This window comes from Dermacentor andersoni, chromosome 10 (assembly GCF_023375885.2).
Source record: "Dermacentor andersoni chromosome 10, qqDerAnde1_hic_scaffold, whole genome shotgun sequence".
NCBI lineage: Eukaryota > Metazoa > Arthropoda > Arachnida > Ixodida > Ixodidae > Dermacentor > Dermacentor andersoni.
The window spans coordinates 93,044,921-93,068,753 of record NC_092823.1 but is presented as its reverse complement, the minus strand read 5'-3'; the positions used below and the strand labels follow the sequence as shown (position 1 = coordinate 93,068,753).

At 43.9% G+C, this 23,833-nt stretch overlaps 1 protein-coding gene across 3 annotated transcripts in view; it reads left to right on the top strand.

Annotated features, from left to right (window-relative positions):
• Positions 1-23,833, top strand: part of spas (spastin) — a 114,498-nt gene that overhangs the window by 71,745 nt on the left and 18,920 nt on the right. For 2 of the 3 annotated variants that reach the window (XM_050191621.3, XM_050191619.3), the window contains 8 exons: positions 968-1,114; positions 3,425-3,500; positions 5,989-6,080; positions 8,585-8,664; positions 10,306-10,428; positions 11,662-11,732; positions 12,685-12,725; positions 19,930-23,798. In XM_050191621.3, the coding sequence (XP_050047578.2) occupies positions 968-1,114; positions 3,425-3,500; positions 5,989-6,080; positions 8,585-8,664; positions 10,306-10,428; positions 11,662-11,732; positions 12,685-12,725; positions 19,930-20,052 (753 nt within the window). In that variant the 3' untranslated portion in view covers positions 20,053-23,798. Of the gene's footprint in view, positions 1-967; positions 1,115-3,424; positions 3,501-5,988; positions 6,081-8,584; positions 8,665-10,305; positions 10,429-11,661; positions 11,733-12,684; positions 12,726-19,929; positions 23,799-23,833 lie in introns of those variants that run through there. The other variant, XM_055062533.2, reaches the window with a different exon arrangement.

The following is a 23,833-nucleotide window of genomic DNA, read 5'->3' as shown; positions in this document are numbered from 1 at the left end:
CCGTAGTGCTGGGCCAAGTTGCGCTCCGAGCGGCATTCTCGGTGTAAACTGATTTTTCTTTGCAGTCAGTGGCAGCACATTCTGACCAGTCAAAGTACGCACCCTGCAGATAATCGTAACTCTCCGGTCATGCACAAGGATTGGCAGATAAGTGCACACAAGAAAGGAGATGACTGAAGGCCATGAACGAAACTCGCCAAAATATAGCTGCAGATGTACTGGGCTAACTTAAAACATTGTCACCATCTGAGCTTGAATCTAGTTTGCTGTCATCTTCAGATTTGTTACTTGAGTCATGACTAAGTTCAAGTGTGCCTGTAGCATAGTTCCATGTGGGATGCTTCTATCGCTGCACAGTTCTGCCGGACGCTGACACCATGAGTGCAACTTTCGATAAATGAGTTACACCGGCAGCATCCAGATTTTACAAAAGATGCGCAACTGAAACTCTTTGAAACAGGCTAAGGATGCCAGCTCCACATGTTGGAAGTGCATAAGAAATCACTCCATGTCAAAATCGCCAATTTCACTCACTGGGGATCAATCGGAATAGGTGCAACGAAAAAGCTGAGCAGAATGCAAGAAGAATGAACTGGACAGCACTAACGCTATCAACTTACGCATTGTCAGGGGTGGAAAAGGAGGCAGATGCAAAAATATCTGTTCTGCTCATGGGAAGGCATCACCAACCTACTAGTATTCATGAACTTGCATGTTGACATTGTAGACTGAGATACCAGTTTGGATGAGACTATTCTTTATGTATGATAATCTACGGATGGCTTATTTTCATGCTAGTACACTTACTGAAGTTGATTCTTGTGCACAAATAAATTTCATCATAAACTTTTGCGAACTTGTTCAGCTTTCTCTTCTAAAGCCATCGGATATCAATTGCTGAGCCTTAATTTTGTTTTACCTGGTTGTGCTACATATGTAAACTTGTTTTGTTTTTCATCTACTACAGCTGTTCACAGGTCTGAGGGCACCACCCAAGGGCCTGTTGCTCTTTGGGCCCCCGGGCAATGGCAAGACCATGCTGGCCAAGGCAGTGGCCCACGAGTCCCACTCCACGTTCCTCAACATAAGTGCAGCTTCGCTCACTTCCAAATACGTGAGTACCTCTTTGTGGAGAATCTTCTGGCTGCACTTTAATAGGTAGCAATGTTTGGGCTAGGTGGAGTTGTGACAGGAGTTTGAAGGAACGTGGCACAAAGCTGCACTGTCAGTTGGAATTTAATCCAAGACTCTTTTCCCTAGAAAAGCATGTGCTGTTTTGGAGGTTATGTGTATGGGTGGGCCAGTTTGTGAAGTGTGGTTAAGCAGAAAGCATAGTGGACAGAACTGTGAGGCAATGAAATGGATGGCACGGACGGTTTTTTGTAGCTGTCTTTGTAGCTTGCTCTCGTCGATAAGGAGCAGCTTTTGGTCCATACACCCTTTTGATCTTCTCATCCATCAACTATGACAGCAAAAGTTTACCAGCCTAAGTGACCACTCCCCCCCCCCCCCCGCTCCCTCTTAAGGGGGAACGCAGCTTTCGCATTGCGAAAATCATGTCTGCAATTTCTGTTACTCTTTTCTATCTGATTCCGAAATATCACTGTAAACCACGTAGAAGTGCTCTAAAAAATTTGTTTTATCAACCAAGGCGGTGAAAAATTTCGCAGAAATACAGAAACTGAATTTTTCAAGCCATAATATGTCCAGAATGACGCAACCGAGCACTGTAATCTTGGTCTCGTTGGAAAGTGCATTTCTCAGTTTTAAAATTTGCTGCTTCAGCTACCTCCTCCATACAGAAACAAGCATACAAAAAACAAATGATTGAAGGTCGTGAAGGCCGAAGAGATTGAAGACCGGAACTTGTGATTGGCCGCGCCCGCCACGTGACTCCAGCGCGGTTCGCCATCGGTTCGGTGCTCGCGTCATCTGCTCGGCTCTTTGCACCTTGCGAGCTGGAAAGGAAGTATCCACTCGCCATAATCTCGACGTGTCAAAGCGGTGCTACGCGGAGATGGCAGTAGCGTGGCCGATCCCTACGTTTGTGGATGTCTCAGACCCACGGCTAAGCATACCGAGCATCGGCGACGCGGACATCGTGACCAAGGTTCGCACGCGGAACCTGGACACACGGCTAAGCCTTTCAGCACATGGTGTTTCGAAATTTCTGACCAAGCACATTGCGCACGCAATCCTCGGACCTGCCACTAAGCATTTCATGCATAGAAGTCTCCAACTAGGCGATCAAGCACATCACACGCAGACATCTTGGACCTTTGCCTAAGCATTTTGTGCATCGGCACCTCCCACTGCGCGACTACGTACATCGAGCATCGACTCCTCGAGCCCGCGACTAGGCATTTCACGCATTGGCACCTTGGACTGCGCGGCTAGGTACTTCGCGCTTCGGCACCTTGAGGCCGCGGCTACCAATTTTGTGCATCGGCACCTTGGACTGCACGACTAAGCACATCAAGTGTCGACTCGTCGAGCTTGTGACTAGGCATTCGCGCATTGGCACCTCGGACTGTGTGGCTAAGTACTTCGAGTGTCGGCACCTCGAACTGTGCAAATCAAAGGGCAGAGACCCAAAAAGTCACCTGTGAGCAAAGACACCAAAAGTACAACCCTGGTACATTTTGTGAGATGTGAACTGCTCCAAGAACTTTGAAACACATTTTCTCAAAAGTGTGTTTTGGGTATACTGCGTTTTCTATGGAAAGGGTAGCATTGGAATGCCTGGACCAATTTTTATCCTGTTTGTTTTTATGTATTCCCTGAAGTTTGCTTGAGGGTATGACAGTTTTCAATATCTTGCTGAGGGCTTAGTCTTTTTTCTGCATTCTAATTTGTGAATGACAAGTTCTGGCACAATTAGTAAAAGTGAACATGATGTTCTGCGTAAAAAAATAAAGCAGTTAAACAATTTTTGGAACTGTTGTACCCTGTAGTGCTCTTTTAGGCAAAGATTAAAACTGCAGGCTCCCTGGCATGTTTCGTTACCGTGCCAGGTTTTCCACAAGCGGAACACATGTAACATTTTGAACCTTGAAAACTAGTTAAGGTATCGTAATGAAACTGTATATTTATTTATTTCAGACACTTTTGAGTGTGGCTGCCAAATTTCGTTACTCTAGGTCACAGAACAAAAAGTTAACTCTGATCCCCCCTCCCCCCTTGAGATCTGTTATTCGTGTTTATCAATAAAATTTTTGTTTTCCTCTATAATTAAGCACATTTTGAATAGCAGCTGCCTAAAAAGGAGCACTTCTCCACTTTACCTGTCCTTGGACAGGGCAATCTAGCTAGGCCCTTATCCTAAAGCTTTATTTGGTATTGTGCTCGTTGGCATGATGCTTGTTCAAGTAGCCAGTGGTTGTGCTGTTCACAATTGATGAGCCTCTTTCCTTTATCAATGAAGGTTGGCGAAGGTGAGAAGCTGGTGCGAGCCCTGTTTGCAGTGGCACGAGAACTGCAACCTAGCATAATCTTCATTGGTAAGTGATGATCACAGCCTCATGTATGCTGCTCAAAAGCTTGCTTGGACATGCGCTCTCCTGCATGTACGCACCCGCCCACACACTTGCGCATTCACACTCGCCTGAAAACACACTTGCACTTGCTTGCCCGCACTCTTGTGCATTCACATTCGCCCAAAAACTTACTCGCACTTGCTCGCCCGCAAACTTACTTGCACTCTCGCATACACTTTTCATAACGCTCTCGCGCGCATGCTCGCATACACTTTTCATAACGCTCTCGCGCGCATGCTCGCATACACTTTTCATAACGCTCGCGCGCGCATGCTCGCATACACTTTTCATAACGCTCTCGCGCGCACACTCGCATACTTTTCATAACGCTCTCGCGCGCACACTCGCATACACTTTTCATAACGCTCTCGCGTGCACAGTTGCATACACTTTTCATAACGCTCTCGCGTGCACAGTCGCATACACTTTTCATAACGCTCTCGCGTGCACAGTCGCATACACTTTTCATAACGCTCTCGCGTGCACAGTCGCATACACTTTTCATAACGCTCTCGCGTGCACAGTCGCATACACTTTTCTAACGCTCGTGTGCGTGCACAGTCGCATACACACTTTTCTAACGCTCGTGTGCGTGCACAGTCGCATACACACTTTTCTAACGCTCGCACGCGCACACTCGCATACACACTTTTCTAACGCTCGCACGCGCACACTCGCATACACACTTTTCATAACGCTCGCGCGCGTACACTCGCATACACACTTTTCATAACGCTCGCGCGCGTACACTCGCATACACACTTTTCATAACGCTCGCGCGCGTACACTCGCATACACACTTTTCATAACGCTCGCGCGCGTACACTCGCATACACACTTTTCATAACGCTCGCGCGCGTACACTCGCATACACACTTTTCATAACGCTCGCGCGCGTACACTCGCATACACACTTTTCATAACGCTCGCGCGCGTACACTCGCATACACACTTTTCATAACGCTCGCGCGCGCACACTCGCATACACACTTTTCATAACGCTCGCGCGCGTACACTCGCATACACACTTTTCATAACGCTCGCGCGCGCACACTCGCATACACACTTTTCATAACGCTCGCGCGCGCACACTCGCATACACACTTTTCATAACGCTCGCGCGCGCACACTCGCATACACACTTTTCATAACGCTCGCGCGCGCACACTCGCATACACACTTTTCATAACGCTCGCGCGCGCACACTCGCATACACACTTTTCATAACGCTCGCGCGCGCACACTCGCATACACACTTTTCATAACGCTCGCGCGCGCACACTCGCATGCACACTTTTCATAACGCTCGCGCGCGCACACTCGCATGCACACTTTTCATAACGCTCGCGCGCGCACACTCGCATGCACACTTTTCATAACGCTCGCGCGCGCACACTCGCATGCACACTTTTCATAACGCTCGTGCGCGCACACTCGCATGCACACTTTTCATAACGCTCGTGCGCGCACACTCGCATGCACACTTTTCATAACGCTCGTGCGCGCACACTCGCATGCACACTTTTCATAACGCTCGTGCGCGCATACTCGCATGCACACTTTTCATAGCACTTGTGCGCGCACACTCGCATGCACACTTTTCATAGCACTTGCGCGCGCACACTCGCATACACACTTTTCATAGCACTTGCGCGCGCACACTCGCATACACACATCTTCATAGCACTTGCGCGCGCACACTCGCATACACACATCTTCATAGCACTTGCGCGCGCACACTCGCATACACACATCTTTATAACACTTGCACATGCACACTTGCGCTCGCTTGGCCCTGGCTGCACAGGGTTGTAAGCACGGCTGAGCGCACATGCAGCCACGCACCCTAATTTAGAGGTAATCTGCCACGTGTACAAAGAATCGGCATGCCGAGAAGGTGTGGCATCATGTAAGCTGTCTTCCCACACATTTAGTATTGGAGAATGCATAATCTTGAGTTTCGGTGACTCGTTGGAGCGAGAGGCAGACGAAGCGCTCTCTCCCCGTTGCCTGTGCTTTTCATGATGGCCTTGTCCCAGTGTGGGCGACGCGATCTGCTGTGGGGGCAGAACGCAGCTCGAAAGCGTGGCTGGCTTCGCTTAATTTGTAACGCTGATGTGAAGGTATTGTAGGCATGGTATGAAACAGTATGGTTTCTTGCCGACCCCCAAATTTGTCAAAATGAATTGTTTTCTCATTCGAATTTGCTTTTTTCGATTGCCCGATAATTAGGCAAATTATGCGGTGCCTTTCTGTAGGAGAAAAATCGTTCGGTAACTGTAGTTGGTTTCAAACAGGTCGAATTTCGATACAAAATTTCGATATAAGCAAGCAAATTGCATACTTTACCCACTTCGTTATATAGCGGCTTAACTGTATATACACATGTACAATGTTACTACCAGTTTGCTTAATTGTTACAGTTTAAGCATGCCGCGTGTTTTGTACGCAGATGAAGTTGACTCTTTGCTCAGCGAGAGGAAGGACAATGAGCATGAGGCAACGCGGAGGCTCAAGACTGAATTCCTTGTTGAGTTTGATGGGGTGAGTGGGCATTGAACAGTCCCCATCGCATTGGTATCTGGATTCTACTTGCCTACCTGCAGCGTTTTATTTGCTTGTTTGAGAACTTTGTTTTGTTAACTGAAGAAGCAAAAACACTGCTCTGCTTTTCTATAAAGCTTGTGGCTGGGCTAGTTGGTTGAACAATTAATAGTTGGCCTGTCTCGTGGGATATTTTTGAGAGTAGATAGAAAATGATTTTTAATGCCTATGTTAAAGGAACACTGGAAGTTTCAAGTAAACTAGAAATTATTTTTCGAGACGTATCAAACCATCAGTTTTGAGGACAGTGTGTAGGCAAGCTAATGGGGAAAACTGAGAACAGGATTAGTGTTGTCAATGTGAGTGTGTGATGCCTGCTCCCATGACATAGCTAGTGCTTATGACTACTTAATTGCAGCCAATTACGGGTTAAGAAAGGGTAATTAATTGCATATCAGTGCGAGACAGTGTTCAGTACGGCCAATTTGACTCATTTCTATAGAGAGGCATAAAAGATCCTTGGCATGTTTTCAAATGACACTAGTTTATCTACACCCTAGTTTCATTGTGTGTTCTGCCTTAACTGTCAATCCTTACAATTGCCTTCGTGCATACAGAACTTCGAAATAATTTCCTTGTCTAAGTACTTCTAAACTGAGAGTGCAGGAATACATATATAGCTGCTCTATTTGCCCTAGTGGCGTGTTCACTTTCTAAATTTCTTTGTGCCTTTGAGAGGATGCTTTAGCTTGGGTGGAGCCCAGCTCCAATGCTGTCTATTCAAATGCATGTAAAACACAACATATCTTTTTTTGAGATAACATCTTGGGTGATTTCATCGAAATTTGTTGCTTATGACAAAGAAGCTTAAATCCTAATGACTGCTGCAAGTGGAATTTTGATGTAGGGCCTGAATTTCTTTTACAAAAATTGCTTAAAGTTCATAAGTTTGAAAAAGAAAGAAGTACCAAGTTGGCATATCCTTAACTATGTACCAAGAACAGATATCACAGCTCTGTAAACTGCATCCATGAGAATATTCAAAGCAAATTCGATGTAACAGATAGTTAATATCTTGCGCGAATTTGTTCGTGTTTACAAAGGTTTTAGTCTTACTTGCATATTAGTGGTGTACTTAAGGGCCATATAAAATAGATCAATTTTGTCCGCTCTAGATGTACTATTAGCTACAATTAACAAAATTGGAATATTGTTTTTCATTGTTCAGTTGTAAACTCTGCCGTTTCATTTTCTGAAAAAGTAGCCATTTTCAACATTTTTTATGAGAACTAATCGACAGCCTAAAATCTGAAACCTGCTTCAAACATTCACTAGATGTAAACTTTTTTTAAATGCAGCAAATTTCATCATGTTTCACATTGTGGTTGTCAAGAAAATCAATTTCTCTTTTCCCATGTGTTTAGATATAGGAGCCTCTGTGCTAAAACTTCCTCTTAGAGCACTGCTTCTTGGCTGAGTTGGTAATTCGTACAGTGCAGGGATGCACTAAAGGACATGGACTATAAGGCAGGAATTTTAACGAGCTGGCACCCAAGTTGCATCGAGTAGATTGGAAACTGCACTACTTCAGCACAGTGGTGGTGCTGGTATCATGGCCTCGGAGGCATGGGGCTGCAAACACCAGCTTACTACTGTCAGGTGACAGACAACACAGCACCATCGGCTAACACGCAGTGAACTATTTCTCAGCCCTTCTCATTTCCTAGGGCAATAAGCTGTTAGGGCTGCTAGTCTTGGGCAGTGATAGGGATTGGTTATACACATCAACACTCCTTCCTCTCTGCATTTATGTGACAGTCTAGAAAGAAAGAGGTGTTCTAGTGCTCTGCCTTTTTTGTCATCCTTTTGTTTCTGCACGTCTTTACACATTTCTTATGTGCTGAAAAATGTCTTTGCGTAAATTCCAACTAGCCCAGCAGCCTTGCATGTATTTATGCGCACCTTATTGTATGTCTCCTTCAGTGTTAGCCATTCGCAGTATTTTTTGAACCTTATGAACTGTGTTCCAATACTGACCGTAAATGGCTACATAGGCAGCTAAGCACAAAGCCTCACAAAAACAACATCAAAGTAACAAACATTGCAGGCTATCTTGCTGTCTAAACAAGATGGTGGCCCAGTAGAAGGTTTGGAAACTGGACGTGAAGGTTGTCTGCTTGGAGGAAAGCATATTCACGCTTTCTTACATGCTTGATGTAAGCAACATTGTTGTTCATTCGTTTGCACACTCAGCGTTAAAGCAATTGTTAATATGTGCATTTCTTAGCTTTTCTTTCTCGACACAAGGTGATGTGGTGTTGCATAGACGCCTTCCAGACGGTTCTAGACTCGTGGGGCTCCAAGTGGTCTTCTTAGTTGTCAACGTAGACTGTATGCAGTACTGGTCAGACTTGGAGCACACCCACACTTTCCACGCAGTCATTGAAGCTTGCTCACAAAGGCTCGTGATCCACTTGCATTCAGCTGAGTGTACTCTTGTGCAGCTCCACACTGGTAGCGAAGAGCGGATTCTTGTGATGGGGGCCACCAACCGGCCTCAAGAATTGGATGATGCAGCACTTAGGTGAGTAGATAAATATCTTATCAGTAGCGTCAGCTCAGGCTGTTTCAGCAAAGATTGTCTCCAGTTACGTTCAGTTCTTGAAGCCAGGTGGGATTCAAAACTAGATGGCTGCTGGCCAAGACCATAGCCGTGGTGGTAATTGCCAGCAAGCTCTGGTCTGTGTTCACGTTTCTAGTCATAGTACACATCACGAAACTGACTTAATAACCTCCCGTTTTGATTTGGTTACCTTGTCAGGAGGTAAGAGTGGTAGTGAAGAAATCTTCTGTAGGCGTATTTAATCTAACACTGCCATTGTTGTAAAGTTGTTTGTCTTCTATATTTCAGTTTGTATCGCAGCAGTAAATGAGATTCAAAACAAGCACCAACAAGGAACTCCGAGGCAATACCAAAAGGCGCTTTTACCGGAAACAAGCCTGTGCTTTCTTTTTTAAAGCAACACAGCCACTGGACCGTAGTTGAACTAGATTAACATCCTTTATATCGCATACATTGTTTATGGATACGGTTGGCATGGATAGCTAAGCAACAAATCGTGCAACCATTTGTTTCTCTTCAGAGCTACTGACATGGTGCTGTTGTGAAGGATGGTCCAACTTTATATCTTAGCTGCTATTGAAGTGGATATGTATCAACATTGAACTTGTATTTCTGAAATGCTGCTGGTGCGGCATGTTGTGCCCGCATCTGTGCAACAAAAGCGATACAGTGGACTTCAAATAATTTGACCGTGATGAGACCAAGAAAATTGATCAAATTAGCCAAGAGGTCAAATTGAACAAGGTAAATCATTTGCCAACATTTGCCCAATTCTGACATGCCCTTGAACCAAATCTGCGCACTCATTTTCTGCATGTCGTAAGCCAGAAAGTAACATAGAAATGACCATAAAGCTCCTATACAAAGTAGAAATCTAACACGCACCCGATTTCTTTCTCAAGAAAAATGGGCAAAGGCGTATAGAAAATTGGTCACATCGTGCAATACATATTAAAGTCAACTTTGCGGCAATACATCGATGTCATGTGTTAATGCATACAAAATGGCGGGTTTCGTTTGGTGTTCATTTGCACCGCACATGCAATTTTTAGCCCAGTCTTTTTTTTTTTTTTAATAAAGGCACATGTTAGAATCTGGCAAGTACTGCAAGCAGTCATTGTGTCCTGTGGTTATTGCTTCAAAAGCTTCCTAGGGCAGGCCGTACGGAAATACGTATTTATGATGGCAGGTGACCTGTCTTCAACGCACTCACTGTGTCCTAAGCTCCTCCAAGACGGACACTGCCACTAAAGGGGTTGCTACTAGGGTTACCAAAAGGGGTCGGGCATGTGCATGCTGACTGGTGAAGTTGGAATTATCCGGCGAAGGCCAATTTTAGGATATAAAGAGCGAAAGTTTGGGGCCCGTAACAATCCATAGGCACTGGCCAGGACCTTTGGTTGGGATCGAATTAACAGAAAAATTGAATAAACCGGAGTTGAATTAATAGAAGTCTGCTGTAGTGCTTAGATGTCATGCGATACCTCCGCTGCAATTCGCAGTGGAATACAAACGGCATGCTCCCTCTCGGAGTGGAACACTCTCTAGTTGTGAGCTTCAAATAGCCATGCGTGATCATGTTTTGTGCATTACTCTTTGCAGGCGTTTTACGAAGCGGGTGTATGTCACCCTACCGGACGAGAACACGCGGGTCATACTCCTAGAAAAGCTGCTCAGGAAACAAAACAGCCCGCTGTCTCTAGACAAGCTCAAGTACCTGGCCAGGTATACACTGTGCGGTCATGCTTTGTTCTTAGTGTTGCGTCAGTTGGCTAGGGGTGTGCAAGTATTGTTGACATTCTAATAGCGAATTGAATATTGCCTTATTCGTTTCGTATTTCCCATTGAATAGTCACTATATCTACATACGAATATTTCTTGGATTTGTTTTTGGATATCTTAAAATGGCAAGTGTGCCCAATCAAACTTAAGATTATAGCAAAAGTATGATAAGTTTCATCCCCATGGGATGAAACCAGTATAGTATGCATTATAGTGAACTATAGGCATAAAGCATGAGAACTTGCCTAGTGCAGTGGATATGTCAGTCAATGAGCCATGCTTTACGACTATATGGCACTCTTTCATATGAATGATCAGACATATTTCTTGCAATGAATTTAGTGACCAGAAATAGGAACACAATGAGAACAATATAAAGTTTCAATTTACAGAGTATCAGCTTTGTGTGATTGAAATTCACCACAAAGCTTTATATAATTTCGTAAACTCGTTGATTATGTTGTCTAAGGTTGTGTTGGGGCAGGTACCTTTTGTGGTAGCTTAGTGGCTGTGCCACTGCGCTGCTAAACTTGAAGTCGTGGCTTCAATCCTGGCCACAATGGTCGCACTTCACTTGAAGTGAAATGTAAAAATGCTTGTGTACGGAGGTTTAAGTGCATTTTCAAAAAGCCCGATGTGGTCATAATTGAGTCACTCCGACATGCCTCAATCAGATCCTGGTTTTGCCGTGTAAAATTCCCAAATTTTGGGGGAGGGGGGAGGCAGCAGAAGGAGCAGTGTGTATCCACTTCACTCATGTGGCCTCTAATTGGTCGTGCCTGCTGACTCCATAATCGTTGACTGTGGGTTATCACTAAGAGGGTGTATTAGAACCAGAGGATTAATAGATAGCTCAGAAAAGAGCAACAGGATGGCCAGTTCAGCATTGCAACATGCTGGTGAAGAGTTCAAGGAATTCAGAATGAATGTGCTTATGAGAACTCAATTGCCGGGTATGCACTAACTAATGCCCAAGAGATCATTTGTGAGGCGGATATAACACGCTAGCTTCGACAGAACCGGAAAGCTGGCAAATGACACGCAGGGTGGGCCTGAACCAGAAACGGGACATGATGAGAGAAAAAACTGTCTGCGCTGGTGGAAACATTAATTTCGAAGTCTGAAACTGCTTTCTTTGAGTGTAGTGAGAGTGCCTGTTATTTTCGCTTCATGCAGGGTGACCAGTGGCTACTCTGGAAGTGACCTGACGGCACTAGCCAAAGATGCTGCATTAGGTCCAATCAGAGGTATGTTGCCCCTTTTACTAGCTTGTTTCTAAATGTAGGTGTTTGTGTTTTCTGGGCCTCAGCACAGTATTTGCACACACAGTATCGCCACAGAAAGCCATTGTCATGTACAGAAGAAAACTTATTTCAACTACTGTAGAATCCTGTTCCTACGGTTTTCAAGTGATTGCGCGAAAATAAAATATAACGAACAGAAAACCATTAGCATGAGGAAAGCTCTAAATTGCCACAGCAACATCAGGAATAGCTGCACGTCTGTGTATAATTATGGGACACATACTGTGTTCTGTGACCATAGCCATTTCCCACTTTTAATATACGCTGCTTTTAATGCTTTTAATTTTTTTTTAATGCTTTTAATGTACGCTGCTTTTAATACGCTGCTGTAATGTGGCAAAGCTGACATAAGAGAGGTGGCAGTAACTACAATCATGTTGTGGCATGCTTATCATTACCTACAATCGCACACTTCTGGCCTTCACATTCGTGCATCCGAAAGTGCAGCATAAACTGTGGGAACATTACGGAATGGCGATGTATCAAATTCTAACATAATACATAGGAGACAAGGGGGTTTAGGTTGGGACAGCGATAACTCAACATAGCAGCCGGAAAAATGCACCAGCGAGGAATGTATGAACGGCGTTCCACTGCATTCAAGTTCACCATAGCACATGTTGAGCACTTCGTTCAAGCACTAGAATTGTTTGGTTGATCATATCTTCATAATGCACGATGTAGTTTTATTCACAGGGGGAGACGCATTGCATCGTTACATGAAATTCATCGCTAAAACATATGGGCTTTTGCACTTGCGTTTGAATATCCTTGTCCATAATTCATTTTTCCACCATAATGTGTAGCACATGTAGTGATAGCATGCATGTTGGCAGAACTTCAATATGAGATTGTAGGGTTGCACACCTATCCTAACTAGACATTTTTTTTGCAGAGCTCAATCCTGAGCAAGTCAGATGTGTCGACCCCAAAAAGGTAAGAGAAACACTTTTGTGTGTGGTGAGGCGTTTATGCCACTTCCATTCACTGTATGCTGTGCGGACATTCGCTTAAGTGTAGTCGAACAACTAGCCAACGAAGGGGGGACCCGAGTCTTTGGAACCGAAAATCGGCCTAAAAATATGAATTTTAAATTTTAATTTCCGCGTTTGTAACGAGTTTCTGCACCTATCCGAAATTTTACTACAAAGTACCGCATATTTCTTCCGTTATCGTGACCTAAAGATGCGAGCCCGCAAGTGTTGTCCTTTAAATTGGGGGCAAATCACACCTGATTTTCGTCGTGCATAACTCGATAGCCACATGCTCTGCCAACACCATTTTGGTACCATTCGAAAGCTCACGTTTCTGGGTTTTTTTATTAGTTGGCCGGCAACATTGCCAGTGCTGCGGGCACGAGAAAAACGGCAAAAGAAATTCACCGCACACGCTAGTGCCAGTTTGAACATGTGACCAAGATGGCGAGTGATGATTAGCTCCAAGAGCCATCAGCGCTCAAACTACGAAAACGGCTGCCGTTTTGTCTTAGTCTCATGACTACAATGCTGGATATGCTGGAGGTCCGACAGTTTCATTCCTTGAATCGTTACGGGTGGAAACATGCAAAATACTTCCAAATGTGATTCCGTCGTCGCAGTCAGCACAGGATACTTGGCAGCTTGCCGCTTAAGTCGTACCGCCGCCAAACACAGACGCCTGGACTGCTCTTCCGGATCACGCATCTCCACACGCTGGTTACACTTGCTTAAGCATTGACACGGCTGTTGTGACTAAAGAGGAAATGGATAACAGCACAAGAGTAAGCTATGCTCGACAAGATTGCATCTGCGCTTGCCATGCAGCGAAAGATACGGTGTTTTGTTGAAGATCTGACTGCCGATAATGGCACAGCCTTGGTGGTGGAGCCGGTGCTCCGTACATTGTCGTCGAACTTGCAGCAGTGAATAATCTACTCGCCGTTCTCTTGTGCAATACTTGCAGTGGCTCTGCATAGCTAGTGTGAGGTGATCAGTATTACGGTCTCACTACAAAAGTGACTGTGGTTTGCAAGATCTGCGGTGAAGTTGCATCTGGATGGAGCTTGCGGAGAATTGAGCCCGTAAACTTGCAATTCTCTTAAAATGAACGTACTCGCAGTGTGTGCTGTGTTGTTGACTGGCAATAGCTAAACAACCATGAATGATACTTGATGCCTACTGCCCGGTGATACCATGTGCTTGTGCCGTTTTTTCGAACTTTCATTATATCAACTGTGAAATGTTTTCTTAAAACCACAACTTTGATGATGATGCCACATTGGAGGTGCATTATCTCTGCTTCTACTTGTGCTATCACTGTAATTCTTTTTCCAGAAAGGCAAAGTTGTGTGAAGTGGAAATTTTCGAAATGTCGTTGCATGTGTTAGAAAAATTTTAAAAACTGCTTCTTCTTTTAATAGTTAGGTGGATTTGTCTCGGAATTTTGCAATGTTCGCATTTAATATAGAATTGGTTTACACCATTCTTGCCAATTTGCACTCTGTTAGGCCTGCATCATTTTCTTGCCAATCTTTATTATTCCATGTATAGTTTGGTGAATAGCTCACCTCCAAGCGAATTATGCAAGAAAGCTGAATTTCTTCAATTTCTACAAACTTATTTACTCTGCAAGAAAACTGAATGTATATTTAAAATTAGCGCATCGAAATACATAAACTCGGCAAGTTTCATCAAAATCGAGAATTTTTTTTTTTTTTTTCGAAGTGCAGGGTCACCCCTGAAATTTCGAAGCCACTTATTGAGGCATTTGACACTTTGTTCTCAGTCTCTTCGCTCTGTTCTGTTTGGCAGACTTGCGAGTTGGGCTCTGAGTTAAGCAAGAAGCGAATGCGGAGGTGCGAGGTTTGCTGCACAGAAAAGGCAGGTGGAATTCAATGTGGGACTTGCTAACCTGCCAAAAGTTGTCTCGCATATGCATCAATATTAATGCTTGCTCAAGGAAAGAGCTTGACATGTAATATACTACAGTACAGCTGCTTGTATTGTAAAAAAAAATGGCATTGTAATGATCGTTTGCATCCTGCTGCTATTGACCAAAGTGCTTGCCCAGGCCCTGTTCCTCATGGCCGTGCAAGTGGCACCATGTGATGCAAGTACTGTGCACTACACACTACGCCTCACGCCTTTACATTGCATATACTGCTGGGCATGTCTCGCATTGGCCATGTGCCTTCAAGCTGTGCATTGCCATTCATGATCATGTTGATAGCGACCATGGATTTGTCAGCAGTGGTTACGGCGGGCAGTATTTCAATTTCCACAGTGCTAGGCAGGTCCAGTGTCACAGTGACTGCAGAAGCCGTTCAGAATGACGTGCGTGTCTGTGGAGCACGCACGCTGGCATCAAACATGCCGGCTACATCGCAATGAATGGATGATGTCTCGCTGACCAGCTTGTTGGTGCAAGAATAATCTGGTCGTGCACATGGTAAAGAAAATCATGTCTTCTCTAATGAAGACATTGGTCTCGTGCAACTACCACTGTGAAGAAAGTCGCAAGGCCTTTAACACTGCAGGTGCTAATCTCTAGTTGGATGATGTGAATTGCAGCTTCCATGCTGATTTTGTGTGAAATAGAAGCAGTGGTTGCAGATTTACTCAGTAAATAGAGTGTTGATGTAATGAGCACTTCAATGTTTTCTTGATACACATCAACAATCAGTTAATGCGGAGATTTCTTCCTACTCCTTGGAATCTGAATTAACAGTTTAAGGACGAGACATATAAATACGCACAAAAACATTTATTTTCTATCAAAATGTGCAGAACTCTAGAGAACAAGCATAATCAACCAAAGAAAAAAATATTTTGCAGTATTTTTTTTAGCAATGTGGAACACCACGCAGAAAACTGTAAGTGGGCTTCACGTCAAGCCACCTATGGCATCGTTTGGAATTTGTACAGACAGGCAGCTCTTGTCATATGTGAACCATGGGTTTATAGTCAACCACAAAAGTTTACTGACCATGTCATCTCATGTCATCAGCTTGTAACAGGGAAGCCGAACATCACAATGTTGTTCACATACACTGGTAGAGGCTGTAAATGCGAATACCAGGTTGCATTGTGATGCTGCACAGATATTGATTTTTCTCAGATGTCGTGTTCCGTAAAATTTTGTGGTTGACTACGTTTCATTTGCTTTACATCCTATGTGTGATAGCACTTCAGCTGGACACCTTGCATAGGTAAAAAGAAAGCAGGTCATGTGCCAAATTTGTTTTGCGTCGTGTGTTCTTGCACTAAACCAACAAAGGACATTTGCTGCCTCTCATTTGGTGTGTTTGCCAAATACATTTAGCCAAAAACCCATACTCTACCAAAAAACAAGTAAAAATTTTTTTGCCTAGTATGCTGCCTGTAGGCAACACTCGTCCGCAAATGGTAATTGAGGTTTTACTGTACATGCTTCCACAACTCGGGATGCAGCACACTTCATGAAGTGGACCGAGTACTTTGGACATCATGAGGCATGCCGTATAATTGCCCACCTTGTGATGCAGCATCACATGATGCAGTGTATCACATTTGATGCAGTGTGATCGCATTTGCATCACATGATGCAAACCTGTGTGATGGTGCATCAAGGGGTGATAAATCGAGCATAGAATTTAGAGGTGACAGCATCTTTCATTTCCATATGTGTGAATGATACCCCGCTCCCACAAAAGGTGGTAGGCACCGGTCTGTTCAGACTATTTTCCCGAGAAAAAGATTCAATCCTCAAGCCTAGGATGCAGAACAAAAGCAGGCATGAAGGGGTGATGTTGGCTGCATTCAATGTACCGAGATGGCACTTCACAAAGGATAACTTGACACCTTTCAATGACATGCTGCACATTGCATTACGAGACGTCTCTTCATTGCTTTGTAGAGCTTGTGGCAGGTAGCACATGTGCCATTAACCGCTTGCATGGCAAGGTAGGAACTACGTTGCGAATATTTTCGTTGGTTTCTTTCTGATTTGTTCGAATGTCAAGCTGTGTTTGAACGCACTTTAATGTAGAGTGGGGAGAAATGTAAAGTGTTGATTTGTGGGGGGGGCCAAGGGGAAACTTGGAAAGTCTTGTGTTTGGTTTATTTGGCAACAGACTGAGATGTGTCACTGAGAAATGTAGGAAAAAGTTCACCCCAAGCCTTGTATTTCAAACATTTGTGTGCTGCAATCATTCTGTGTACTCTGTGAAATTCAAGGTGCCTAAATGTAAATCTTATATCCATGTACTAAGTGTAGTGACAGTTTCTAATAATTTAGGAACTTCTTTTATAGTGACATTTCTTTAGTGATTGATAAAGGAGCTCTGAACTGAGGCATACATCAGTCCAGACTGATAGGTAATTCTTTCCAAAATTAGAGTGTATCGAAATTATTGGTGAAGTATTATTATGTAATGAAATATGGAGGGCAAACTTTTCTTTTTTGAATAGCATGCCACAAGCACAGCAGTAGTGCTGTCACTCTGGTGTTGCCGATTTAATACTGTATCTATTATGTCAAAATTTGAGGTATTTTTGTGTACCTGAAGCGATCCTGCACTAGCAAAGCACTGAAAACATGCCAAATTAAGTCATTGCGTACTTTCAAGTGCCATGTAACCATTTCTTGTAGCTCAAGAATGAATTGCCACTGTGCTGACACATGACAAAAGGTGGCTTGTCATGGGAACTGGTGCAGTAATCTTCAGAACATTGTTGCCGGTCATTTGTGTCTCTTAAAGTGCTGCTGATGGCGAAGGTACTGTTCCTAGTTTTGATCACATCATCCATAGCACCGACTACTGGGTCACAAACTGGTAACATTTCTTTGAAATGACCTTGTCATCTTTTGTGGCCAGTTTGCCCTCTCATGACATTGTACCATTGCTAGTTAGCGGTAAGGCCCTGTTGTACTATTGCGCTTGATGTGAGCCATAGTGTGCGAGGGGATGGTGTGGCAAGGCATGCTCAGGTTGTAAGTCGCATCAATAGGCGCCGTGTTGCCTACATAGGTGCAAAGGGTTCTGCTGATGCAGTTTCAAACATTGATCCTCCATGCCTGCTTTTGCACTCTCCCCCAATTTAGTGTGCAAGGTATTGGTCTCGCAAAAGTGATGAGGGCAGACAGTGGGTACCCTTAGTATGAACTATGTGCCATTTATTGTCTGTGCACTTCAACCAGTGAAATATTGCAGATAAGGGACAGTGAGTTCGTAGTGAAGTTTGTACTGTGTATGTGGCAATTTCACACAGAAAGAGAAAGTGCAAATGCAGGTGCCGAGGGTTAACCTAGAAGCCTGTGTCATGATGCATCAAGTGGTGATAAATCGAGTATAGAATTTAGGGGTGACAGCACCTTTCATTTCCATATGTGTGAATGATACCCCACTCACACAAAAGGTGGTAGGCACTAGTCTGCTCAGATTATTTTTCCGAAAAAAAGATTTAATCCTCAAGCCTAGGATGCAGAACAAAAGCGGGCATGAAGGGGCGATGTTTGAATCAAGAAAAGCAAAACCTGCCTCTTTTGAGTCGGGAACATGGTGCTAGGCGGTGTCTATACAGCCTGGGATAGTGCTTGTTCACGCGCTTGCACGCTGTAGCTCATACTGAGCATGATAGTGTGTTGGTTGTGCCAGGTGACTTGTAAAAATGGAAACAAGCTCGTTAAACATCTCTTATGCCAGACGGTGCAGTTCTGTTCAATCAGCTGGACTTCTTGAAGAGGCAAACATTACTAACACAATGAATTGCAGTGCAGGGCTAGCAAATAAGCAAGTATATGGGTAGGTTGTTTGAAGTCATTAACAGAGGTTGACTGATCACCTCTTCAAATGCTGGCTTCAGCGACACCCCTTGTTCAACCTCTGTTAACGACTTCAAGCCTCAACCTACCCGTGTACTTGCTTGTTTGCTAGCGTTGCAGTGCAGTTCATCGTGTTAGTAACGTTTGCCTCGTCAAGAAGTCCAGCTGGTTTAACAGAATTGCACTGTCTGCCATAGGAGATGTTTAATGAGCTTGTTTTCGTTTTTATAAGTCACCTGGCTCTGGTGTCACTGAAGCCAGCATTTGAACAGGTGATCAGGTGACAATCAGGACTAGCACTTAGTCCTCTCCTCTTAATTGCGCCAATTAGTTTTTGTCATAGTCTCGCCAACAAGCTCAAGAGAGAGAGAGAGAGAGAGAGAAAAACAACTTTATTTGCCACTGCAGGGTAAAAAGTTGGGGCAGGTAGGGGCCTAGTGTGGCTCCCAGGTGGGGGCGATGTCTTGGGCCCACGAGATGAGTGCAAGTTGCGTTTTCTTGTCCGCTCTTGTCAGCAGCTTGTTACAACCCTCCTCGGAGGGAGCTGGTAGTAATGATTGTGGGGGAGGGTTACCCTCGCATCCCCAGAGAATGTGTGCCAGAGTGGCGAACACTCCATGGTCGCACATAGTACAGGCGGGATCGTAATCCCCCCCATTGTTGCCATTGTTGATCACGTTGGCTAACAAGGTTTGGCTAATGAACTGTAAACATTCTCAAAAATTATGCTGCAAATATCCCTGTTAAATTGGTGGGAGTCCATTACCAATCCATTTCAGTTCTGTAGTTGAGACATGTGTCCTCTAGTGAACTATAAAGTCCATTGGTTCATTGGTATAACTGTTGGCTAGGTAACATGACGCTGCAATATGTGATGCAAGCACTGTTTGTTTCGGCCTAAGGCAGCTTTTGTGACAGAATTGCGCTAGTGTGCAGAAATATTTTGAGCTTGTTTCAATTTTTTAAAAATTGCCTGGTATGATTGACTGTCACAATGTGGACACAAATGCCATTTGCAAGCCAGCTGCACTATACTGTTATTTCGCTGTTGCATAGAACTTGGATGAGTTAGCAATACTTACTAGTAAAAGTGTGCTGCAGGTAGCATTTTGTTTAAGCAAAAAACAAGTGCCGCAAACACGGGCTACTTCCAGCTGACCTTTACTGAATCATTAACTATATTTAACTTTACTTAGTTAAATATAGTTAACCATAGTTCATCGTTAAAGACACACACACAAAGGAAAACTGAAATCAAGAAGGCATAATGGATAGTCTTGTCGACGTATGGTTCTGTCTTCGGGTCATATTGTATTCTGTCTAACCTATCACACATGTTCTGTGCTCTCATCAATGCCAGATGCGGAACATCACCCTCGAGGATTTCATGACATCGCTCAAGAAGGTTCGCTGCAGCGTCTCCTCACAGAGTCTGGAGTTCTATGAGCGATGGAACCAAGAGTTTGGAGACATCACCGTCTGACGACGACGCTGCGCCTTTTCGAGGCCACTGTCATCGCTGCCATCATGTTTATGTTTACTTGTTTGCACTGACGCAAAGGGCTCTGTACATAGCAGCACAACGTCGCTGACCTGCTCATGCATGATAGGCTTACTTTCTTTTTGAACTCTTTGCACCATTTCTGCAGCAGGACCTCTGTGAATGAAATTTTGCCCTGAAAGAGATTGTTGGGTGGAAGTTCAGTTTTATCGCTCTTCTGGTGCAACAATTGGTATTGGCATGTAGGACAACTTGCATGCCTGCGAGGGCATTAAGAAATGTGCTTGTGGTGAGAACATACTTATGCTGTTCAAAATTACCACAACAGCTTTTGCGAAAGCATGAAGTCTTGCTGGCATGCTCAGTTCCAAGTGTAGGTTTTGCGTCCGTGATGTCAGAGCTAAATTAACTTCCGTGCCCTCATGACTTGTTTGAAGGTCCTCTCATTGATTTGTCACTTCTAATTCATTATTTGGAGGTTTTGCTACAGAGGTGCATTGTCACTGTACATAATATCAACGGGCCATATGAACTTTGCACGTGCGGACAATCTTTCAGTGGGCAGACAGTGTTTACAGTGTCGCATGATGTTCATGCGGCTTTTCTGAGAGAGCGCTTTCTCTGTTTCAAGAGAAATCAGCTGTAATACATGTGCAAGGTACGAGTGTGAAATCGTGTTTTACTGCTTTTAATTTGTGCACTTGCAGTGGCTGTCCAGTTCGGAAAGCTTGTTTTGTGTGCTTGAACTAGGAAGACGTTTTAGCATAGATCTCGTTAGATTTCTTGACTTATCGTCACTTTCAGAAATGCATCTTAGCTTCAAGCTCATGCTTGACTTGATATGCATAATGCCTGGTGCGAACGCAACCAAGACACTCATTGCATTTTCTTTGGTGTGTTCATGACAGGCGTCATTTAAAATCAAGTCAAGCATGGGCTTCAAGTGAAGATACATTTCTGAATACGGGGGTTAGTTTGTGGAACTGCTTTAATGAAGGGAACACATGAATTGGTGTACAGCTGGTTCGCTGTTAAGATATGATTGAGGTGCGAGATGAGTGCGATATAGTTAATGCATCCTTTGTAGTTCTTAATATTGTCAAGCATATCCAAGGCTTGTAACTTGAAAAAGCACCTCTAACTTCTCTGAGCATGTTTCTGTATTCTCAGTGATGCACGGGAGCACTCTTGTAGACGTCTTCGAAAGTGGGAAAGAAAGAACTCTGGTCTGAGGCTGTTCTCCAGCATTACTTAGTAATATAAGCATAATCTTTCTTGATTTTCAATATGCCCACCTTTTAGAGTTAAGAGATTCAGTTTAGAAGATATGTGAATTTTGTCAGGCTGAGTTCTCTTATCACAAATGCAAACACACTGTATCTAATTTTGACTGACATGGATATTATGAGTAAAAAAAAATTTTGAAAATTAGGCATTAGCATTTGGCAACTACTTCTGCTGCTCTTTCATAATATGCAAATGTGAGCTTACATAGATTGTAGAGTTCTTGCGTGAGGTTTGGTGAGGCAGGTTAGTTTCAGCCATGTAGTAGTTTGCATTGCGATTTCTTAGGTGGCGTTTCTCTTATACACGCTTGACAAAATTTTGTACCTTTTTGGGCTTATCTTGTCGCTAAAGAATAATTGCCATCTATCTTGCATGCCTTTTATTTCTTCAATTCTACACGCCCAGTAATTCCAGGCCACAAGGGCATGTATATAACCAGCGTGACATTTTGAATTTGACTTCTGATGCAACTGCCTTTAATGTGCATGTGCCTGTTCATTTTGCTTGGTATGCGCATGCGTGACAAGAGGATATATATGTACGATTCTATCCTTCGATTTAACAGTTGTGGCATGGCATTCTTGACAGTGTGGAATGGCAGCAGGAAAATTGTGAGCACATGGTTTACAAGAAATGGAAGCAAGACAGATGACTATTGTTTGGGGACAAGATACAACCCCAAAAGGGGTAAACTTCCTTGTAGTGAATATGCATAGAAGTTGCTGGTTGACTTCTGGACAGGCTTTTTGAATGGACCTCTCGTAGCCCCTTCAGTGCCGAAAGCAAACAATGTGCTCTGGCAACAGTGGTAATAACCATTGATTCAGGATGCATATCTAGCGTGCTTGCAAGGTAAATGTTTCTTAGTGCCAAGGAAATGTATCTGCATGCATTCACTGGGACTGCATGTGCCCTTATGCAACACTAATTTGATAACTATTCTGCATAAGTCTTAGTGTCCATGGGTGATGCTTGCTTTTCTGCTTGCTGTAGCAGAACATGAAAGCTCTTTCTCGGTGACCTCAATGCAGCATTGTTTAGCCACTTGCTATTGCGAACATAACCTTGCAGGAGATTTGCTTCAGTCACTAGAGAGTGGCAGCATCAACAATTGTCCTTAAGAGTGAAGTGAAGAGTGAATAAGAGTGAAGTGAGCTGTGATTTCTTGTTACCAATGTGAAAGTCTGTGCTGTCTTTTAGGGTCTTTGTGTTTCTTGTTGCACTGGTGCTATGTTCTTCCTCCTAGAAACACTTCAGATATTTTGCACTGAGGAGTATTTTTCATGTGGCTGCGGCAGACTGCAACAGAAGCCAGTGTCAAATGATAGTAACCTTTGAACTTGTCTGGCAATATTGACAACTCTCCTGGAGGTACGGTGCTGCCTAGTTAATGCTAGTATTCTCACTCGAGAGACGTTTCAGCAGCTTTACTAGGTCATGAGCCTCATTATAGGGCATGCAAAAACTCGTAGTCTTCACCTCGCCACAGGTACTGTTCTTTTCCAAAAGTGGTGTTTTCTCTTTGCGAATTCTCATTGTATGTGCAGTAGCAGTGGCTCGGACTCTTTGGCTGTAGCGTGCAAGACATTACGTAAATCTAGAGAAAAATGCTATGTTCTTTCTTCAAATGAGTGCGACTGCCAGAGTTATGCCCTGCTACTGTTCATGCTTATCTGTGGTTGCACCATGCATTATGTAGCTGTACACTGCACTGGTATATGACACAGAACATTCTGTATGATGTAGAGCTGAATTTTGCATAGTCACTTGTGCTGAGCTTCAAAATCCAAAACTGCTTTAACAGGGAAAAAAAAGATAAACAGGTGTACTGAGCACGAGCCAAGCGGGTTTCTGGCATGAGTATGCTTGAGCAGCAGTCGTCACTTGAATGCTAGTTAGTTAACCCTTGTGATATTGAATCGTACTGTACATAGCTTACGCCACATCGCTCGCCACTTTCGCGCTGTACATAACCCTCGCACAAAAACACATTCGACTCTTTTCGGGCACTTCGCTTTCTACGCTCGTGCCGTTCGAATTTGCTTAGCTGCAAACGAAGCGTGCACTTGAAGCGGATGCGTGTTCCAGGCGTGGCGTCAGCTCTGCTCCTCATCGCACGATGCGAAGCGAGTGCGACGCATGCGCGGCCGAGATTGGGTATAGTTGAAGCGAGAGCCACAGGAGGGCATTTGTGTTGATAAACCTATGCACGTGACATTGTCACAGTCATTGCAGTGCTTGTATTTCTTGCCTGTGTGTGTGTATATAGTTCGCCATTTCCTCGGGAATGTTGTTGTTCTGCTGGACCAGAATTGTTCATGCTGCTTTATACAAACCTGCTTTGTAAGAAAAAAAAATCTTCCCACATTTTTTTTTTTGCCTGTTAAGTTTCCAGCTAGGTCGCGAAAGGAATGTTTTTAAAATAAATGGCTTTTACTGTACTGTGTCTTTTTCTTTTGGGGGGTGTAGCAATTGA